We start from the raw sequence: 21,816 nt of genomic DNA, 5'->3' as shown, positions 1-21,816 counted from the left end.
AAACTACATTATAACATTAGGTAGGTACTATTATTATGTACGTACCACAATAATTAGTAAGTAATAAATAAATTAAACATCTCCGAGCCATATATAATAAAATCTTAAGAACAAAGGGCTGCAAGAATTACTTTCTTGGCAACTAGTCAATTCGCCAAAAGAACGCGTTTACATTTTTTGACACTATACCGAGCCAGCAAGTGTTAAAAAGCACAAGTTTCTATTCGAATAAAAATTACACAAAATATTGTGTTTGTTTTGATAATAATAGTATTATTATTAATGAAGGTGGTTATTGTGTTTTTATATTAATATATTCACGTGTGTGTGCTTATCATTATATCAAATAAACGAAGCATTGTTATTGTGAGTGAGGTTATTTTAGGAAAATTCTTTGTCATGTCCGCCTGTCATTTTTCCTTGGGTAATTTTCAGTCGGTGTAGTGGTCAGTGACGTCATCGAAGGGATCGCGTTGCATTGGGTCCCCTGCTGAATACGGATTATTACGTTATTACGTATTAGTAGTAGTAAGGTAACAGACGAAATGGCTACTTCGAGCGCCCGAGATACCAGCTGTGTAGCAGCTATTTTCTTTGATTTGGATAATACTTTGATTCAAACGAGAAAAGCTGACAGCAAAACTTGCAATAAGGTAAAATAAAAAAGGATACAGTGTATGTTTTATAAAATAATGTGAATATTACTAACGAGAGTGAAATCGATTAATTCAGTGATTGAAAATATTGGAGTTGTTCTTTTGAATGTTAACATTAACCTAATTTCCGCGTGTCACGGTTCTAACGAAACGTATTCGTCGTGTTCCAGCACTCGAATGAATGTCTTCGCGCGCCTTATTAATAGACGGTTTGTTAACATTGGAAACAGGAGCCCCGCATCCCGATTTAGACATTCTGGAAGAGCTGGCGTTCCAAATATATCTATGATTCTGGCGTGCCGCTCTCTCAGGAGGGGTGCAGTCGTCGAGTCGGTCTCCGCCGCGCACTGTCGTTACGTCCTGTCAGTTTTCTCCCTCGAGTGACATTATTTGTTTACCAAGATGGGTGACATATCGGAGTCGGTGAAAAAGTGCATCATGATACTGAAGGCGGCCGGAAGTGATACCGAAAAGTTCGCCGCGCTTTTCATGGTGACCAAACTCATAAAAGCTAAAGACTGTCAGAGTAACGCGAAGAAAGCTCTCTTCGAAGCCATCGGTTTTAAGTTCCTGAAGAAGTTACTGTTTTGCGAAGACGTGCCGGACGATTGTCCCCCGTCGATGTACAAATCGGTGGCTCTGTCGATCCTCACGTGCTTCTGTCAAGATCCCGAGGTCGCCGCGCATACGGAGATGCTGTCCAACATTCCAGTTTTTCTGGGGATCGTCAAATCGTCTGACGACGATGACAACGATGATAACTTGATGATAGTGACCGAGGCGTACGCCTGTCTCCAGTGCATAGCGTCCGTGGAAGCGGGCCAGAAGGCTCTCATCGAACTCGGAACCATCGACAAAATGGCTGAAATTTACTCGCAACAAAGTTTCCAAACTGACGAAGCCTTGAATCTCATCTGCAGTCTCGTCAGCCGCAATGGACCTCGCGCGTGGGGCTCGGACCCGAAAAGCTTCCACTCGTTGGTCAACAAGATCGCCTTAGACTTTGAAACGGACAGCTCTGAAAGAAAATTTGAATTAGCTGGAATTCTCAATTCGCTGCTATTCAGCTGCAATCGTAGCGTCGTTATTCCGACTGCGTCAGATGAAATATGGCCTCTCAGCATTTACAAAGGTCTAAACGATATCCTTACGAGCAAAATTGGAAAAGCTCAACGCGACCCTGCTCTAAAACTGGCCTCCGGCATCGTTGATTTAGTAGGAATCGAATGGACACTGACGGATGATGAAAATCCCAAAAAGTTCTTTCTCCTGCTTGTTCAGCTTTGCTCCATCGAAGTCCGCATGCAGCTCGATAATAAGAGCTTCCAACAGGCGTTAGCTAACGCCGAACTCATAACCGCCTGCTTTATCGTCCTCGAATTGGCCATAAACTACATGGGAAACGACAATATTGATCTCGAACAGAAAGAGAAGCAGACAGTTTACACCGGATTGAAGGGCGCCTTCGCTGCAGTGGTGTCCGTGTTAACCAAAGTATCGAACGATAAGAACAGAGATAAACTACCCGACACTGAGAAGATTTACGCATGCGCTATGGTGAGAGTCCTGGTCGCGTGGCTAGCCCAAGAAACTACGGCGATGCGCACTCAGGTGTACGTTCTGCTGCCCTACATGCTGTCTCTGGCCAATGATACTTTCTACGCGAGCAGAAATCAAAGGATCGCTCAAAAAAAGAATCCCGACGTTCCCTTGGAGAACCCGTCTCTACTGGCACAGGTCGACGTTCTCCGCGTGATGCTTCCTTCCATTTGCCATCTGGCCGTGGAAGACAAGGCAAGAGACATTCTGCTGCAGTCGAAGCAGGACGAAGTGCTCTACGAGTGCATGGTCCACCACTGGTCCATTGTTCATTACAAAAAACCGTTGATTCCCAAGTCGGAACGTCTGAAGCCCAGAACGAACCCCGAACCCGCCATGGACCCTCTGCTTTTGGATGAAATGAAAGATTCCCGTGCGGCGATGGTGAGCCTCTGTAACATATTCATGAACTTGACAGTGTTAGAGCCGAAAGTGGTCGAAGAGAGCATGCTTTTCAACACTCTCATGAAGTTTATATTCAATAACCTGCCAGAATTGAAAAGTGCTCCTGAACACCTGACCCTCCACGGACACTTGGCCATTTTGGGACTGTTACTCCTGAAACAGCAGTACAGCAAAGTGAAACAGAACGATTTCTCCATCTGTCGCTACATTCAGTCGACAATAAGATTTCTGTGGGACGCGTACATCGTGGACGAGTCGAACGACCCCACGGCAATGGTGGTGTCGATGGGATACAAAGAATATTGGTCAGAGATCATGGAGCTGTGGTTTCTGGGAATGCAGACCATGAGCGCGGTGCTAGCCCTTGTGCCTTGGATATCAGAGTTCGCCCTGGAGAGTGGTTGGGCCGAGGGCATCCTGGAGATGCTAAAGAAGGTCAAAATCGGAACCCTGCCCGACAACGTCAAGTCGGCGTTCGAAGACTTCCTCTGCCACTTGGTGGACGCCAATCCCGATATAGTCAAGCTGCTCAAGAAAGCCGACGCCCTCCGCGTGTGCCGGAATCACAGATTCATGGAATTAGGCAAAAAACTTTTCGGTGATTAAACATTAGATAGGTTACTTTTAATTTTTGAAATACCTAGATTTTATATTGTTCTGATTTATTTTGTACCATTTCAACGTGTTAAGAAACATTAAAAATTTATACTAATTAAACGTCCTCGTGTTTTAGTTCACCTTTCACATCCGAACTATATTCTTGATTCATAATATGTAGAAAACATTCTATGCCGCCTTGATGGATATGAGCAGCTGATAAAAACCATTTTATTTTCACTGGAAAGTTATTTCTGGCTTCCATGTGGGTGGTGAAATGTTTCCACTACATTATTATTATGAAATATATTATAATATACACTGATTCTGACTCTTTCGAGAGTGCATAAAACAATAGGTATATCTTTCAATTTATTATTGTGATAATATTATGTTTCTTGTGTTGTTTTGTCTTATGATTAAAACCATTTTTAACATACTGACAATGTTGTTAATGGCGACATTGAAATGCACTACAATTAATAATTGTTTCTTTTAGCTGCAACCCTTTTATATACAGGCATGTTTTGTTGTTTTTTTTCATCTCGAAGGCTTCCCACCGCATAGGTATGTGAACATTTTTTAATTCATTTTGTTTGTAAATCTCATTTTGCATCATCACCTTTACAGAATTTGGGATGACAATGACTGGAATCCTATTGAACATCTCGTAACATTGCCAAGTAATAAAATAGATTGCAGTTGCTACTGACTAATCTGTGTTGCGTGTGAGGTAAAAAAATCACTGTTGCTACTAAATTATATCATTCTATGCAACATATTTATGACAATTTTAGCTTTATAATAAAAATAATGTGACATTCGACTACCCCTCTGCGAAAACAAATAAAATATTTTTCAATACAGTAGTTAATTTAGTACTTCATTATAATATCAATAAAAACATTATATTGCTTATATTATAAACAAATATATATATATTTACATGATTACTTAATTAACTAGGGTAAATATTCAGTACTCATGAGGTATTGATGTATCTATTTCCAAAAGTCAATACTTAAGTCCACATATAGTCGAAATCTAACAAATAATATACACGTGTTATCATCGTGAGCTATTTAAACCTCTGCAGGGCTATTCTAACATACCACTTAACTCCAAAATCATTAAAAAAGTGATAAATATGATAATGTTATATTCGGACAGTTATCCAAGGATATGAATTGTCAGCTGTGATCTTTTTTAATGTGAGTCGATATGACCGCGTTAACTGGCTTAGAACAGGATTGTGGGTTGCCACCTCAACCCGACGCCATAGATATGCATCCATGAAGCTCCACACGAGACCGTGCAAAGTTGGCCGAGTTCTGAAAACTAATAATAATAACTGGTTAGAATAGCTCTTCTGATGTGACAAAATTTTAGTTTTACAAGTGAGGCACGAACTGCTTTGCAACCCCAAAAATGCCAGTAGACTTTCTATTTAATATTTTGTAATGCTCGACGGCAGCGACTTGCCTGCTCGGTATAGTTTGTGCAAAAAGTACGGAACACATTTATAGCACTTTTCGGTTTGCGCGAGCTTCAGTTTTCCAATCCATACACACGGGCCTCCTGATACAAACCGGTTTGTGCAGGTAAGCTTGTGGTAAAGCATGAGTGTCTAGCCGGCGCTTAAGTCTCTAAATAACTGGTAGTGGGGGCTAGTTATCATTAAATGTTTGCAATAGCTCCGATATGATAATATAGGAAGTATTACAGTCTTGTCAAAATGAAACATATTATATTCTATAATATATAATTTCACACCTTATAATGATCTATAACTTTCAAAACGTGTTGAAAAAGCTTACAAAAACTGAATGAATTACAAAAACCGATAAATTAAATACACAAACATGTTGATAATATGTTTAATTTTTCATTATCTAATGAATTTAAGAGTTCTGCCATTAAATCTGGGCTTATTCTTACAATTTGAAAATATAATATGAAATAAAAAAGAAACTGACCATAAAACCAATTATTTAAATTACCTATTATTAACAGAAAACCCTTATCACATTTATATTGAATTGTTGACATCAGTATTTGGAAATAGATACATCACATACCAGAAAAATGGCTCAAAACCTTTTGTTTTTTAATTCAGAAATCATCAGTCAATCTAACAATCAAGATGCATGCTTGGACATTATATAAGACAATAAAAACAATTGAATCAGTCCCAGAGGGAATTGGTTTTTGGCAACACAATATGGTTGTCCAGTGTTGAGTGTAACTAACCCCTAAATAATATGGAAAATTAATTTAATAGGCAATTATTGGAATGCAACAATCAAACATTTGAAACAATAAAAATACATTCAAAAGTAGAATGCTTAGTGGGTTGGGAATTTAATTTAACAGACAAATTCTTGAATTGGGAGATTATTTTCTAGGTTGGCTTTACTGGATAGCGTCCAATATAACTATTGGGTTGTATTTTTTTTTAATTTAATTTCAATGCCTCAAATAAATTTTGATATCTACATTAAAAATGAATGGCTTTGGAGCGTTTTTCTAGTTGTGGTTACAGAGTACTGCATATTTAATAAACATTGATGAATAAAAGTTATGAATGCTTTTTTGGAAACTTTCAATAATATCTACTCTGTCTCAGTATATCAGTCTGTCTCTGAGACTGGGCTTCTGCTAAACACAGACATGATCTCTCCTGCTCTTCTCGATTACCAATAGGAAACCACTGTTGGTGGGATCGTGCCATTTAGTGACATACTATATATCGTAAGAAAGGGAGAATATCATCTTGTTTTATGTATCTCATTTTAGCAGCTTTTCAGGAGAGGCCACTTATATCTTTTTCTTGCAAAAAATCTTAATACAATTTTAGAATAGACAAATTTTTTTATTTTTTGCAAGGGCAACATTACTTCCAAGAAAAGTTGCTGAAGACATTCTTTAACCGATGATAATTTATATCTGTGTTCGCCAGATGCCCATGCTACTGAGCTAGACTCTAAAATAATATGCATATCAATGACAGTATTGTTGTAAAATAATTTATGAAGCATTGCAGTTATAATATAAGTAATATTCTTCGTGTCTACAGAATTGTTCATTACTTACAGCATGTTAAAAAATAATTAAATTTTATATTTGTTTCCTTTCTAAGCATTTATTTCTTACACTCTTCTGAATAACGGTAATCATTTTGCCTACTGCCGGTCTCTGATACGTGATAACATTTTATTAAATAATATTTTTTAAACTATTATAATATATCTTAGATGGGGGGGGGGTATGGTTCATTTTGTACCCGTGATATCAAAAAAATGTATTTAGGTTGGATACTCTTCATCACAATAAAATTTAATAATTAGTCGCATTATTCCCAATTCATCAAATTCATTAGTAAAATTTCATCATATTTACAAAACTATATGAATATTTGTATAACTGTTTTAAAATGAATAAAGTAAACATATTTACTGACAATTATCATAATGTTTATTTTTAAATAATTGTCTTCTAGTGCTCAAGTTTATAATGTGTTGTTTGTAATATTATCTTTTGTAAAGAATCAGAAGTCTATAATGATAATATTATATTAAACAAGCGGATGATTGACTTGCTAGACTGTCAGTAAATTTGGTTAGGTTTATTTATTTTAGCAAAATGCTAAACTCCATAATATATTAAAATACTTTCTTCGTTAATTATTGATTAACTTTCTAATTATTTATTTTATCACAAATGTTGTACCTAGGGATTGCAATACCGGTATTTCAAAACCGATAATTTTTTTTGATAGGTACTGAAATAGTGGTTTTTGAAATCTGAAAATACCGGTTTATTCGGTATTAAGAAAGCGAAAACAAAATGTATTAACAAACATAAAAGGTTTAACATAACTGTGTTTTTGTTGGGTTTACTTTCGTTGTCCTTTGGTGCACTGCAATGACACGTCTTGATTTGCGAAATACACTTGCATTATAGGTAGGTAGGTACTTCTAATTTTTATTGTATCCAGATACTTTTCACCACTCGCTCGCGGGTCGTAGGAGTTGTCAGGTGTATTTTTAGATGTATCTGAATATCTGAAATCGCAGTTAACTACTGTTCGTTTGTATAATCATTAGGGACCTCCACCCTAATGGTGAATATTTCATGATAGAATAATAATTATACACTAATAGAATTGTGCCTAGTTTTTTTATATGTTTATGTACTAATGAGTAGCTTATAAAAAAATAGTGGATAAATATAATTTTGCTGAACAAAACAGTCGGCAACATATTGTTTGGTTTTACTTCTTACGGAATAAAAGTAAAGAATTTCCCAAATGTAAACGTGCAGTAAACTAAAAAAAACATTGAGTGGGAGTATTGCTACTTACTTCTAGATATTTTTTCCATATATTTCACGAATACCAGTATTCAATAGGAAATACCGAAATACTGCTATGCTATTGGTATTTTCATTCGGTATTGCAATCACTAGTTTTACCCGAGTATAATGATTTGTCAACATTTTCGAAAGTAAACTGCCTCTCATGTCTATATTAATTTACCATGATTTTTTTTTTTTGTAATATACCCTAAGTCATTGGAAATTTTATCAGAACGTATCTATATTGTCTGATGAAATAATTTTAATGACATTAAAGCATTTCACTGTTTCATACAGAATAAATAAACGATGACATTTTAAATATGTATTTTTTTAATGGTGTTTTATTATATGAATCATCTCTATCCAAATAATATATTGGCAATTATCATCCTATAAAGGCAGCGTATGCAGTAAGGAAAATTGGCTTTGGAAAGCTTCTTTGTTGTCACTTTTTTTGGTTACCATAGATATGGGTTTCACCATGACGTTATCGCAGCACGATCAAAAGAATTCCAAGATACAAATTATCAATACTTTATGAGAAAATCGATTTCCTTCGCTGATTATCTTTATTGTTTACGTTCCCGAAACCTGTGTGGAAATTATTAATTTATCCATAAACCACACTGACATGGATGTGTAATTGATTGGTAGAAACCAATCTGTACGTAATAATATTCCTTGTGTATGAATGTCAATTTTTATGTTTCTTTGGTTTTCTTATTTTCTTAAATTTGACTAAATGGGTTACTTAAATTCCAACTCAAATCTGATTGGAATAACTGTATGTAACACATTTAATATTCTGCAAATTTCTTTATATGGAACATAATTAATTTTGAATTTGTTACAGCCACAAAAGTTATTCTATATGAAATTATAATTACCCTTATTAAATTATACATCAGAATGTCAATTTACACATAATAATTAGACTGCATTAAAAGATCAGACGGACATCCACTCTAAGCAAAACATATTATTTATTTATAATAACAAAAAACTGTCTTAGAAATCAAAGTTTGTTGACTGTAGTAGAATATTAATTTTAACATTATCTATACATGGAATAAAATTATCAAACTTGTTTTTTCATTAATTCAATCCTTCTGTGAAATTAATTTTAAATGAATTGGCCTCTAGTAGCTTAACATAATGACTACGGGCACTTACCAATGTCTAATTATCGTACAATTAACGTCTTATTTGCATTTGAAAATCGATTACCAAAATCACAAATTTGTGCGTCACTCGGAGCAGCTTATTTTTATAAAGCAGATTAAGCAGAAATGTCTCACGGTTTGAAAATATAAAATATGCCGTCCAATTGTTTAGTGTAAATCGTACAAATATGAACAAAACAATGAAAAATTTGCAATATATTTCTATTATTACTTCACACAAATATTGAGTATACGAGATTATCAAATTTGTTTAATGCTGACTGACTGAAATTTGACCAACAATATCAAAATTACTTAACTTAATAAGAATATATATTATAAATCTTAATTCACTAATCTTGCCTTGTCATTATTATTATGTAAGTCGTGTTGACTTATAAATAAAATTGTTGTACCATATTATTGCGCCTCGGTTTAAATGTATTTGAATGTTTATCCAGCTGGTTGGAATTTTGACCGAGGAATACGGAGTGCCTGACGATGAAGCCATCCGAGCGACATCGTCCTTTCTGCGAACGTTCAGGAGATGCCCCGATAACCCGGAATGGGATCTCGATTCCTGGAGAATCCATTTGTGGAGTCAGGCATTACAAGAAGAATTCGCACACCTAGCAAGTACGGACACAATCATATCCTTAATCTAAAACAGGTGCACTATAAATTGCCTCCTAAAAGAATCAGTTATTTCAGAATTCAGTATGATTAATCACAAGAATAAAAAATTTTAATTACTAAATACTTCTGAAAATATTTTCTACCATTTTCTATATTAGATTCCAGTATGTCACTTATTTCACAACATTGAATATTTTTGTGATTATTTTCATACCAATGATATCTTTACTTAAGACTATAATAAGAAAGACGGCTAAAATTATTGTGGATGACGTTACCAAAGACTTTAGTAGTCCATTACCTAAGGCACCGGCTTCTCCGTGTTCAATTTCCTGTATAATATTTGATTTTATCGAACCCTGTGTGTCTATGGTTATTTCGCTGCCACTTCTACAACTCCCCCATCCGCACAAATCGGCACATTGTGACTTCCCGCCGAATAGGATGGCTAGCTTACCTCACCTTATTCATCCTGCATCAGGATCCTCACTTTTCTCTGCTTCTAAGCAACTTAACATAAATGACCCCTCTCCCACATTAGAATGTGACATCACACATGGCCGACACCTTGGTTCAACAAATAAATATTAGTAATGATTGTTGTGAGTCTTGCATCATCTGTACGGGAAGGAATAGGGAATACAGTGAAACCCTGACTTTACGTGTCCAGAATTAATGTTGTTCTCGTTATTTGTGTGTAGTTTCTGCAGTTCGTTTCATTTTAGTACATTTAATTCTTGGCTTTATATTTTTGTTTCCCGCAGTTGACATCTGAAATATTCACATAAAAAACGCATTAAATTCAATGCATGGCAATAATTGAAATGAATTTCAGATGTTGGTATGCATTTCTATTTATAGACATGTCTGCAGTGCATAAGACCAAGGTTGCACAATGCGATCTTATAAGATTTATGTTGTTTATTTTTTTTATTTACACTTTCTCAAATATTCTTTCAGCAATGAAAAATATTGTCAGTACCAGAGAAAATGAAATATTCTTGAAAAGGTGAATGAATACGTCAACATAATATGCTTCAAACCAATTTGTATGATTTTTGAATAAAAATCATTTTTTCTTTACTTTTTGTTAGTTGCTTCAAAAATGTAAAATCAGGGTTTCTCTATTATACAAACATTCGGTCAAATCCATACACACAATACGTGTGTAATATTTTGACTACAATTTGAATGTACAGTTCTCATAGTAAAATCTCACCCGTATTTGACTTCTTATATGATCTCGGCTAATAAAAGTACGGTATGCAATTATCACTTCCGATGATGTCAATTACTTATTCTCTTGAACGCAAATCAAGATCATGGACTTGGTGCCAAGTTTAACAAATTTATCTCACTGTGTGTTATTGAAGGGTAGATCAAGGTTAACTACTTATATATTTACATTTTAATTTAGCACATGTTTGACCTCTTGGTGAAGTCTTAACTATCAAAAAAAATTGTAAACATAATAGTTTTGTTTATGCTTATACTAAATTTTTTTATCATGGACTTAGTACAATAAAACATTAATTAAATTTTATGACATGTCTCTTTGGATTAATAAATCATAATATATGTGCTGACCATTTAGGTCAATAAATTAATATTTTTTCGTTTGCAAGCGTCATTTCTTCTTTGTCCTCTGTGTCTAATAACCTCAAGTACATTTAACGAACAGCTCAGCTAGCAAATAATAATCTTAAATAAATTTCACCATTTAATACCCTCTCTCAATATAGTGTCAAAATATTCAATCTATGAATATTGCTCTGATGTTAACATATTGCTATTTTTTTTCATTTTATGTAATCAAATGGATGCATAAAAAAAGTTACATGATGTAACGATCACCTGGGTAAAATTTTCACATACAAAAACATGATTGATACAATATGTATGTCCATCTATGAGATATACGGTGCTTCGCCAAATACTAAACTAGATTTATGACTAATATAAAATTCCAATTGTTTTACTAAGTACCTACTGATACCCACATTTTGGGTGCTCTCTGATAACAACCTACAACTGTCATTTGGCCGCTGCAAATTTCTAATATTGTGTTTAATTTTTTTGTGTGTAAACTAGCTTTAAGCTAGCGTAACTACCTTCCTACAGTGTAACTGTCCAATTCCGGAATGGCAGGCCTCACCTGCCATGCTATGTCGGTGTCTACTAATATGTAATACCACTATAAAATTTATATATCAGACAGTTAACATATTTATTTATAAACAATTGTAACAGTCATTATTGTACACGTTTTGTATTGCTGGCAAAACAAATTATTTCATGCAAAACGGACTTTGCAACTGTCAACACCGACAAGCTCAATCCACCCATGCATATATTGTGGTATCCTGAAAATAACCATTCCACGAAACAAACTATTGAGATTATGAATTGTAGAATTTTACACATTGATAACATTTAAGTTAACAGAAATGGACAGATTGTTCTGATTTTAAAATAAAATAATATGATAGAAAAATGTTAAAACCAACAGTTACGCTTGACACACAAAAACCTCAATTACTGCTAATATTACATTGTGGACTATCCGGTTTTTGTAATTAGATGCCTGAAATAATTTAAATAAGTAAAAATAGTACCAGTTGCAACTGCATAATCATTATCATAATTTTATCCAACTGTTTGTTTGAAACACCCAAAATACATATTGTATGAACGGAGACACGTGCTGTGCATAATTTATTTGAATTCTATTTTCAGATGACGTGTACTTACAATGGCTGGAACTGCGCTATCATTATCTTGCCATTAGCCCTGAAATATTATCTCTGCTGTCATCGCTAAGGTACTTTTACTCACAGTATACCGATGTAACAATGAATCTACCAAATGCCCTACATAATGTTTTTTTTAGATATGTCACATGATTCGTTTATGTATCTATTATTATATACCTTTTGATGGGCATTTTATTTGCTGATAAATTAGGATAATATAGGTTATAAAAAGTGACAGAATGTGCACCTCTAGAGCCATCGGTCGCGGGTTCAAATCCTGCGTCTATTAAATTCACATGCTAATTTTTCACATGTGATGTTATGCTATAAAGGGGAGAGGGGGTCTGACATATTGTGTTGATTTGTAACGTACATACGATTTGTAATGTGACGTTACAAAATCAATGAAACATAAATTCATCTTTTACAACGAATGGGGGGGATGACAGCCAGGTCAAAAATACTTTTAATACAAGCGTCAATACATGAATTTGACCATCTATGCGTGCAAAAACTCATGCCACCGTAGTAAAAACTGAGTGATCCACGAAATTGGTTATTTTTTTCGAGGTAAAAAAAAATGCAATCTAAGTGAAAAATTATGGAATTACTGGTATCGCTTTGTGGTTACGTGAAAAATCATAAATTGAAATTAGTCTTTCGCTGATATCGCATTTATGAACACACAATAAGATTATATTTATGGAGTTGAGTAGAGAAGTGATATATGCCTTAAAACATCAAAATGTGAAATTATGAACATCGGAAGATATTAACAATCACATTTACACATTTTTAAGAAAATAAACCATATAAAAAATGCAATTTTAATATAAGCAGTCGTAATACAAAACTGCGATAAAGCACAATTCAGACTTTACAGCCTGAGACGCAACAGGGAATCTAACACTCTATAATTGAAAAGGAATACACGAATTCTATTACTTTTATTTTATGAAACACATGTTTCGATACCACTATTAATTTTTATTAAATCCATTTATGTATTTTTGTTGGCTACGTCACTTCTCCGCTGACCACCTCATTTGTGAAATCATCAAAAATTCCTTAAATTAAATATAGATAATAAGGTCCAAAGTTTATGTGTGTTTTGGATTGTATATACTTATATTATGTATATTATAAAAAGCAAATAGGTAATCTTGCAAATTAAACATTAATACTTATAACCATACTGTAGTCATATTTCATCGTCAGAAAGTAATTTAGATAATTACACACACAATACTATTACCATTTTTAACTTGGAATACAAAAAATACATAATGCAATTTTTTTATTGTCATGATTTTATAACAGTTATTGCCCTGCATCCGTTGTTGCTAGAAATAAACATGAATTTTAACACATTCGCGGACACATGTTAGCTAATACATGCTAATGATATGACACATATTAAAAATTTTATTTTTTAAATTTTCGATTTATATAATATAGAAATGAGTTAAATCTTAATATATGACACTATCAAATGGAAATATGTTCGCACCGTGACACAAGTAGCAGGGAACATATTGTTTTAATCCAAAATACAACTTCTATAAATGTCGTGTCGTATTCCGTTCCATGTCAATGGACGTCCAGTCATATCACATCTCATATACAACGTCTATTTACTGTTACCATTTGTAATGGCTTTGTGTTATTTTTTGCAACACAAACATTATATTTTTGCCTTTTCGATGACACAATATTTAACTCACTGTGACAATTGTATGAAATAGTGACGATTTTGGTATCGATCCATGAGTTATACGGATCGGTAGATATTATACACCCACGGTGACCACATGGCTTAAGCATTGGAATATAATACCGTGGGTCCCAGGTTCGAATCCTGGGTCTGGCAAGTACACATATTGTTTTTCAATTTGTGTCTGTCAGGGTATGGACCTAATGGGTTGAGCAAGTGGTTGACATCCATTTTTTCGTAAAAAAACAAAATCTGTTAATACAAACCTCTACTCTGTGGAGGCCCATATTATGATCCTATTAGGATCGGACATGGTCGAAAGAAGATAAATAATTCTAACGTTTTCAATTAAAATGTAATTTTTGTCCAAAACAGCTGGATATACAAGGTTTACAAGAGTGACAATATGCCCATTATTATTAGTAGCCAATCAAACCTTAATTGCAATCATCATAAGCAAAATAAAATCGGTATTTGTTTATATCTTTTTTATATGCCAGTAAGTAAGTACTCTAGATTTATTTATCAATGAAACTTATGAAAGACAGGATAGAGCTCTTCTGTCATTATTAACGCAACGCACCCTTCATTTTAAGAAACGTGTGCCGTCTCTGCACATCCGACGTGTGGTTTCTTATTAATGCAACATTTTGGAAACTTGCGATTATTTCCAGGAAACACTACCTGCTGGGCCTCATAACGAATGGTACATCGCGCGCGCAGTGGGAGAAGGTCGAGCGGCTGGATATTAAATGTTATTTTGACTGCATTCTTGTATCGGGAGATTGGCCATGGGAAAAGCCCGATCAAAAGATATTTCAGGAGGCGTGCCAGGTTTTGGATGTCGACCCCAAACACTGCATCATGGTGGGCGATAAGTTAGAAACGGACATTCAGGTGCCTAAAACATAATTTACATCTCCACTGTGACCGTTCAGATACTTATCTTAACTATTTCGTGCAAAACAGCCATGGAGACAGCACAGCGAATATAGCAAACTATAAGTCGGCGATTGTGTATATTGGTGACAATCAAAATCCAAAAACATCAAAGATAACCTTATTTATAGATAAGGAACATAATGTATTTTAAAACTGAAGCTGAATAAAAGGTTACTTATGATTAAATTAGCTCCCGGTCATTTCACATTGCAGATTCATTATAGCAAATGTCACACTTTTGCATTCTGAGATTTATTTTACCCAGGCTGCACTGAGATAAAAACGATTTGTGTTGCATGTCACTATCTAAACTATCATTTAGATGAGCAATCACAAATAATGACTAATAATAATAATTATAATAGCAGTACATCATAATACGGAGGCTGTTATTTATTGTATCAATGCTGCCAAGGCATAAAATATTAATTTCTCATTAACTACCAATGTGTTTATTACAAAAGAGGTCGTTATCGCCGACGGTGTTAACATTGCACCTGTTGTATCGCCTTCTCTCCCCCCCCCCCTTCTCCCTTCCGTTTCTCATCTCCTGCTCAAAGTTACATTACTTATGAAGTTGTACATTTATAGTTACGATCACAGACCAATAATTTTATAGGTACCATTTAAAACTGTCCCTAATTTCTCAAGTTGTAATTTCATTACTTACGGATAGAATAAAAAATCAATTCGAACTGTTCATTGCAATTTATATTTAGCATATTCTTTTATAAAATAGTGAGATATGCTACGAATGAATCCACAATGCAAAATGAATTGGAACTAATTAAAATTCATCTGTCTTTTTCACCTTCACTTTCATATATTATTTAGACTGTCTTTAGAGAAGGTTTTCTCATCCAAAAATATCAGGGTCATGAAGATTGAGGTTCTATTTTGCACTCATTTTGTTAATGAAAAAAATGTTGCCTTCTTTCTAATATTAGTATTTTGTCACCTATATAAACATTTGTCAATTTACAGTCAGTGTGAATGTTTACAGAATACTTGTGATCTTTAATGAGCTATGTATATATTTTGATATGTTTATAGCAATTGTGACTGAAAATCAGGTATATTATGTCGTAATAAGCCAGTGTTACAATAAGGACATTATACCACTTCGTAATGCCCGCTGAATTTAAGTTTGTCAACGAATAACCATCCATGGTACACACTAAATAATAATTTATATGAAATTGAAGATATGCCCTAAAGCCTGCTTTAGCATTGAAATTCGACACAATCTAAATTGATGTACGAGGTCTATTCAAAAATTATTCAACCTTTTATTCCTGGAAAAATACAATTGCTCATGTGGATGTCTGAAGCCATAATCCTCTTAAAAATAATCTCATTGATTGCACACACTTCTCCCAGCGGTCCCGCCCCGCCGTTAATCTAAACATTTCTGGATCACCTCATTAGGAATGAAGTACATCTCTGCCGTTGCATTCCGCATCTTCTCATGACTCAAATCAGGTCCCTTTCAGCAGCATTTTCAGCTTGGAAAATAGCCAAAAATCACAAGGACAAACCACAGGAGTCAACGTCAGAATAACATGTGGCAGACTCTCTGCAATGCCTCCTCGGGTCAAAATTAAATTTACCGAGCCAATGCTTATCTCCACCTCGTCCACTGTTTCTTACATGGTGATAGTCAATAACCTGTCATTTTGACTTGTGCCTTAGTGCCTCTCCTCCAATGTGCAGTCATCGTTAAACCAGTTGTGCCACTCCTTAATTTGTGTAATGTCAATGGCATCGTCATCAAAAGCCCACTGAACTTTTGAATGGTTTCTGGTTAGGTATTGTCAAGCTTTATGCAATATTGCTGGTCAAGTCATTGTGTCATTTTGCGTGAAATGAAAATCTACTCTCACTCACAAATTCACGCATGTTAATGAAGGTACCCACCACTTCCCCAATGGAGGAGACTACCATGGTACTTCATTTATTTCTGCGGTAAATACAAAGGTCTGATATTTTTTGAACAGTCTTCGTACGTACACAATTTATATGCAAGCACATTTTGCTTTAAACCAGTGGCGGCTCGTGGATAAGATATTTGGAGGTGCTACGGTTGATTAAAAATAAAAATAAATGTTTATTTGGATTATATTTTACTATTAACATCAAAATTAAATATAAATTATTAATTATATTAATAATGAAAATAAAGAACGTTGCATAAATTGCTTGCAGAAATAATTTTTAACAATGTTAATAAATCATTATAGCTATATTTCTTTCCTCGCTGTGGCCGGCGTGCTCACATGCGATGCAGAAACGGCGAAAGACATATATTCGTCTATGGGCGAAATACTGAAATCGGACTGTCTGACCCGCAGTACTGATTAAGCTTGCAACTGCGCGCCCCCCTTCGTCAACTCGAGCAAATTCTATCGGAAACGGTACTGTGCAAAATCAAGTACCTACCGCGGGTGCATGATAATATTATTGGACATTGGATGTATCAGTGCGAGGGCGAGCTTATCACATGCTTAAATAATATTGATATTTTCATATAATATATATAAATTTATGTATATTATAATACATTTTTCTCAATTTGCTTGGGGGTGCAGCAGTTCCGCAGTGCATATGGATGAGCCGCCACTGCTTTAAACACACTAATTGATTACTGTCAGATTAGCCGGTTACTTGTAATGTGTGTAATGACTAACGAGCATTGTTAACTGAAGTCTAATGGCGACTCAAGTGTTGTAGTTGTAATATCTTTCCCGAGAAAGTGTATCATAAATGGTTATTTGGTGATATTCTATAACAAATTATTGTGATTTATCCCTTGACTGAATTATTAGTTACCAATCTGGCCGACACAAAACAGACCACCAACCCAACACTATTAACGAGTAAGAAGCTATTTTAGTATGTTTTATATTCTATATTACAAATTGTTTTAATTGTTTTGTTTTGTAGAATAGTATGTTTTTATTTTTTTTACTAAATTAATAAGAAACCTGAAGGTAAACAACAGTATCTCCAATGGATAGTTTAACATTTGAAGCTTTATAAGCAAAGGCAACTAAGTCCTACCGTCTTTTTATAATGTAAATAGTAATTTAATAATCCTGATTGCTGGATTTGCGTCCAACTTGTGGACTTTAAAACCGATACTTCGAAACTTTCTGACATTTGCAAGCAAGCTTATTTTTAAATTCAATTTTCATTTTGGAAATATGAATCAATCATATTATGCAGAAAAAATATATATAATATTGTTGTTGATACATATAATATGTATATTTTTAAAATACTAATTATGTACCTATCAATATTTCTTGACATCCAATCTATTGAAGGTTAAGGTTGGCTACTAAATTGTTAAATTAAAGTATTCAATGTGTAGTCAATTTGACAAAATGATATATTTAATAACGATGTTTAGCTATGTTCGCACTGCTCACTGGCATATGACTACAGTAAATCCTCGTTAATACGAACATGGTTAATTCAAATTTTCGCGAAACTTTATAAAATTTGTTTCTAGCGATTTCTTACGATCGGTTTTTTGCCATGCATTTTATATTTTGTAATTTGGATTATTTTTTCAATTTTCTGTCACGTCGATTTTGAATTAACAGGGATTTACTGCACTTCTGTTTTTTAACACTGGCAACACTGCATATGTTATGAACCAACCAAAGTAAAAGTCAATACGTTCAAATTGATACTTGAATCGTTGCCTGTAATTGCTATTTAAGGTTGACAATTGACGTAAGTCATCGAATCTGTGAGTGCCGGTGTAGTTAGACTATAAATTAGCTAAATACTTATTTTTGATGTTTATAGACTTTGTTGCATTTGCTTCTAGTAGCCAGTCAATTTACATTCTTAACGTTTTGTTGGTAATATAAATAATATTGTTTGACAATAACGTAGTCATTTGCTTAGAAATTCACCTCAATCAATTACAAAAACATGGTTTTTTTTGCTAGATGATGTTGTTTAACTTGAAGACCTGGAATAACTGAGAAAATGTCGCGGAATTATATTTGTTATTTACATTTTTTAGGGAGGGATCGAAGCTGAACTGGGAGGAACCGTATGGATCCCTCTGAAGTCGAGCGATTCCGCCGACGATATGGGTAAAGTAGTCCCCGATTTTACCATCGATAGTGTCACACAACTGCCGGCCGTTTTACCAGCTAACCCCGGCCCGTTGAGTCCCAGTCCCCGATCCGAGTACAAGGACTCGCACGACCACACCGATTGTAAGAGAATATCCGAAGAATGCTCCCTGACCCACTCCGACATCGACAACATTAAGATTAGCTGATGTCAACTTAAATACTGTAATGCATTATTTTATCTCGGCGCCGTTACATAAATAAAACAAGGTTACTATGGGTATTAAGGGACACAGATCGTGTGTTGACTTACGTCTCTGTCAGTTAACGGGTATCATTGGTGGAATCTGATTTTAGATAAAACTAGGGTTGCTTTAAAGAAACTAGTAAATTAGCTATCGCCCGTTTGTGTGAAAACTAACATGTTTTATCGCTTGTGTTTCATTTTTTTTAGGCAAAATCGAGTTTAACCGATGAGTTATTATTTAAACAAAAAAAAAAAAATGGCAAATGGTATTATAGGAATTTAAAAACTGTCATTTAAAAGTTTATTTTTTAAAGAGCAACATTATAATAATATTATTTAAAATACTTTGCTGAAAAAACATTTGACCATCTTTTTTTCAAGAGATGTAAAGAATATTATTTTATATTAAAGTTAGATTTATTTTTTTAAGATTAGAATAATTTTTTGTGCTACTGTTTACTGTCTACAGTAACAGTATAGAACTCTAGCTATTATAGTTTATTGTGGGTGTAGAAAGATATATTTTGTGTAATAAATGTTACACTAATTTTTTTTAACATTCTTTTTTGGTAATTGTTTTACCAAGGTATTCTTTATGCCAGTATTTTTCTGTGAGTGATTATTCAAGTTGTGAGATAATTTACTTTATTTTTAGTTATTACTTTTTCGGCTATATCTTACTGGACACCAACGCGTACAGCTTTATTTTTATGCTACGTATATAACATATGAGCACCTTATTATCAAAACGTGCCCAACTCCACAGCTGAAAAATAGAAAAAAAAACTACATGAACTTAATTATAATAAAAAATTAGAAAAATAAATATTAACACCATTCCTGGTCAGGTTTTAACGTGGAAGCAACATTGAAAAAACTATTTAGCTATTAAAAATGCGTTTAGATAGGTTTTGCTACTCTGTATTTAGATTTGTGTCTGTTTCGATAGTGAATCATATGGATTTAGGTTGTTTTGAAGGCAGCTTTTCATGTAATGACGTTTCCTTCTATGGTCGTAATTTGATGGAAAAAAACACCACTTTTGTTTCTGATGTCATTGGTTGTATGGATATGATTTTATTGCAAAACTAACCCATTTTGAATAGGTTTAGAAATTAAATAAGATTTTTACACATGGTTACGAGAGTGAATGAATATTTGTCATTAGGTAGGTTTTGAAATGAAGGTGCTCAATTTTATTATTGTTCATTAAAAAGATCGTTATCTCAAAAATATGAATCTGTTGTAGTTTATAATAGTTTCTATAAAAATCTTAATTTTGCCTTACTTGCTATAATTAACTTTCATATATATATAATATATATATATTGGAAAATATTCCTTAGGAAAATACCAAATATCTCTTTTATGTAGAAATAGTCAATCTCAAATTAGAATAAAAAGAAATAGTCAAATGTCAGGTGTAACCAACTTAAACAGTAAAATCCTTTTAATTCAAATCGATACTCATAATTCTACCCACACACAAACAGTAAAGATAATTTCGCATTAATTACTTAAAATGTATTCATCCAAGTTTCGCAAAAACAAGTGATCATAATTTTATTTTGGTATTTTCAACAATTTTATGAATTAATTTTTATTTCAAATTGATGGTAAATCAAATTGTTTGTATTGAAAGAAGTATTAGTTACATGTATGCAGTTATAGTCGCTTCAATTTTGTATTAACGAGTCCTAATTTTCGTGTTTGAAAGTACTCATTAATTTATCCATATTCAATTGTCTCGATTTAGGATCTAGGAGTATTATGATATAATAATCGTCGTAATATCAAATAGAAATCTCGTAACCCAAATGCATATAATAGATGTAGAAATATTATTAAATGGGGAACATCTCTTATCATTCAATTCTTCAATTTATTATACCATATTTCTGGTTACAAAAATTGTTAGATTCTCGTAACTGTATAGTAACTGAATTAATGTACGTTTAGTGAGCCAGTAGTAAGATCTCTAAAGTCTCGACTGAATAGAGGTGCGCTAGTGCTTTTGGTGACTAACTAAAATCATTGGTAACCGTTCAGCATTGTCTCGCTTATATTATATTATAATTAGCATGTGAATGATAATGATTGTCACTCGCAAATGTGATATGCCGAAGAAATAATTTATTTTTGTACAATGTCATTATCTTAAGTAGTACAATAAAGTAATCGTAAAGCAAGCAGTCGTGCCACTTAAAGGACGGCATCGGCGTGTGATTTTAACAAAATGGGAACATTTTCGACTTATATCTCTTAAATATTACCGTAACGTTAACAATCTCCACTAATAATTAGAATAGGCAATAAGATACTTATTTTTGTAAATGTCTATGTAAATTGTGCGCAAACAAAAATCTCACTCAGCTATTTTTAATGCATATTATGTAAAAAGTTATGTTTATTTTATTGTACAATATTAAATTAAATAAAGGTATATTTACATTCTTACGAATTTTGTATTATTTTATTCACTCACCTTTCCTAGTTTGACTACGACAACTTTAACAAAATGCTCAGCGGTGACAGTATTATTGCAATGTGACTATTGCACGATATCAGTTCTCCGAACTGTGGTACCTCAAGTTACATTTGTCGCATTCTACTGCCATTTTTTTCTCCTTTAAAAATATCTCAAAATCATG

The 21,816-nt window shown here is 33.7% G+C and overlaps 2 protein-coding genes across 2 annotated transcripts; both read left to right on the top strand.

Moving 5' to 3' along the window:
• The first annotated feature begins 521 nt into the window (after positions 1 to 521).
• LOC147071444 (N-acylneuraminate-9-phosphatase) lies at positions 522 to 19,969 on the top strand. The gene is made up of 5 exons (XM_085948485.1): positions 522 to 653; positions 9,241 to 9,415; positions 12,152 to 12,236; positions 14,557 to 14,779; positions 18,864 to 19,969. The coding sequence occupies exons 1-5, from the start codon at positions 546 to 548 to the stop codon at positions 19,125 to 19,127; spliced, it is 855 nt and encodes a 284-aa protein (XP_085804611.1). The 5' UTR covers positions 522 to 545; the 3' UTR covers positions 19,128 to 19,969.
• On the top strand, positions 707 to 3,377 carry Neurochondrin (neurochondrin). The gene has a single exon (XM_085948484.1). The coding sequence runs from the start codon at positions 1,059 to 1,061 to the stop codon at positions 3,264 to 3,266; it is 2,208 nt and encodes a 735-aa protein (XP_085804610.1). The 5' UTR covers positions 707 to 1,058; the 3' UTR covers positions 3,267 to 3,377.
• Positions 19,970 to 21,816: the final 1,847 nt, after the last annotated feature.

Source organism: Rhyacophila brunnea, unplaced genomic scaffold (assembly GCF_057557595.1).
Source record: "Rhyacophila brunnea isolate RB1 unplaced genomic scaffold, BYU_Rbru_1.0 scaffold_20, whole genome shotgun sequence".
Classification (NCBI taxonomy): Eukaryota; Metazoa; Arthropoda; class Insecta; order Trichoptera; family Rhyacophilidae; genus Rhyacophila; species Rhyacophila brunnea.
The sequence above is the reverse complement of the archived record's forward strand: the minus strand, read 5'-3'. Positions and strand labels throughout refer to the sequence as shown.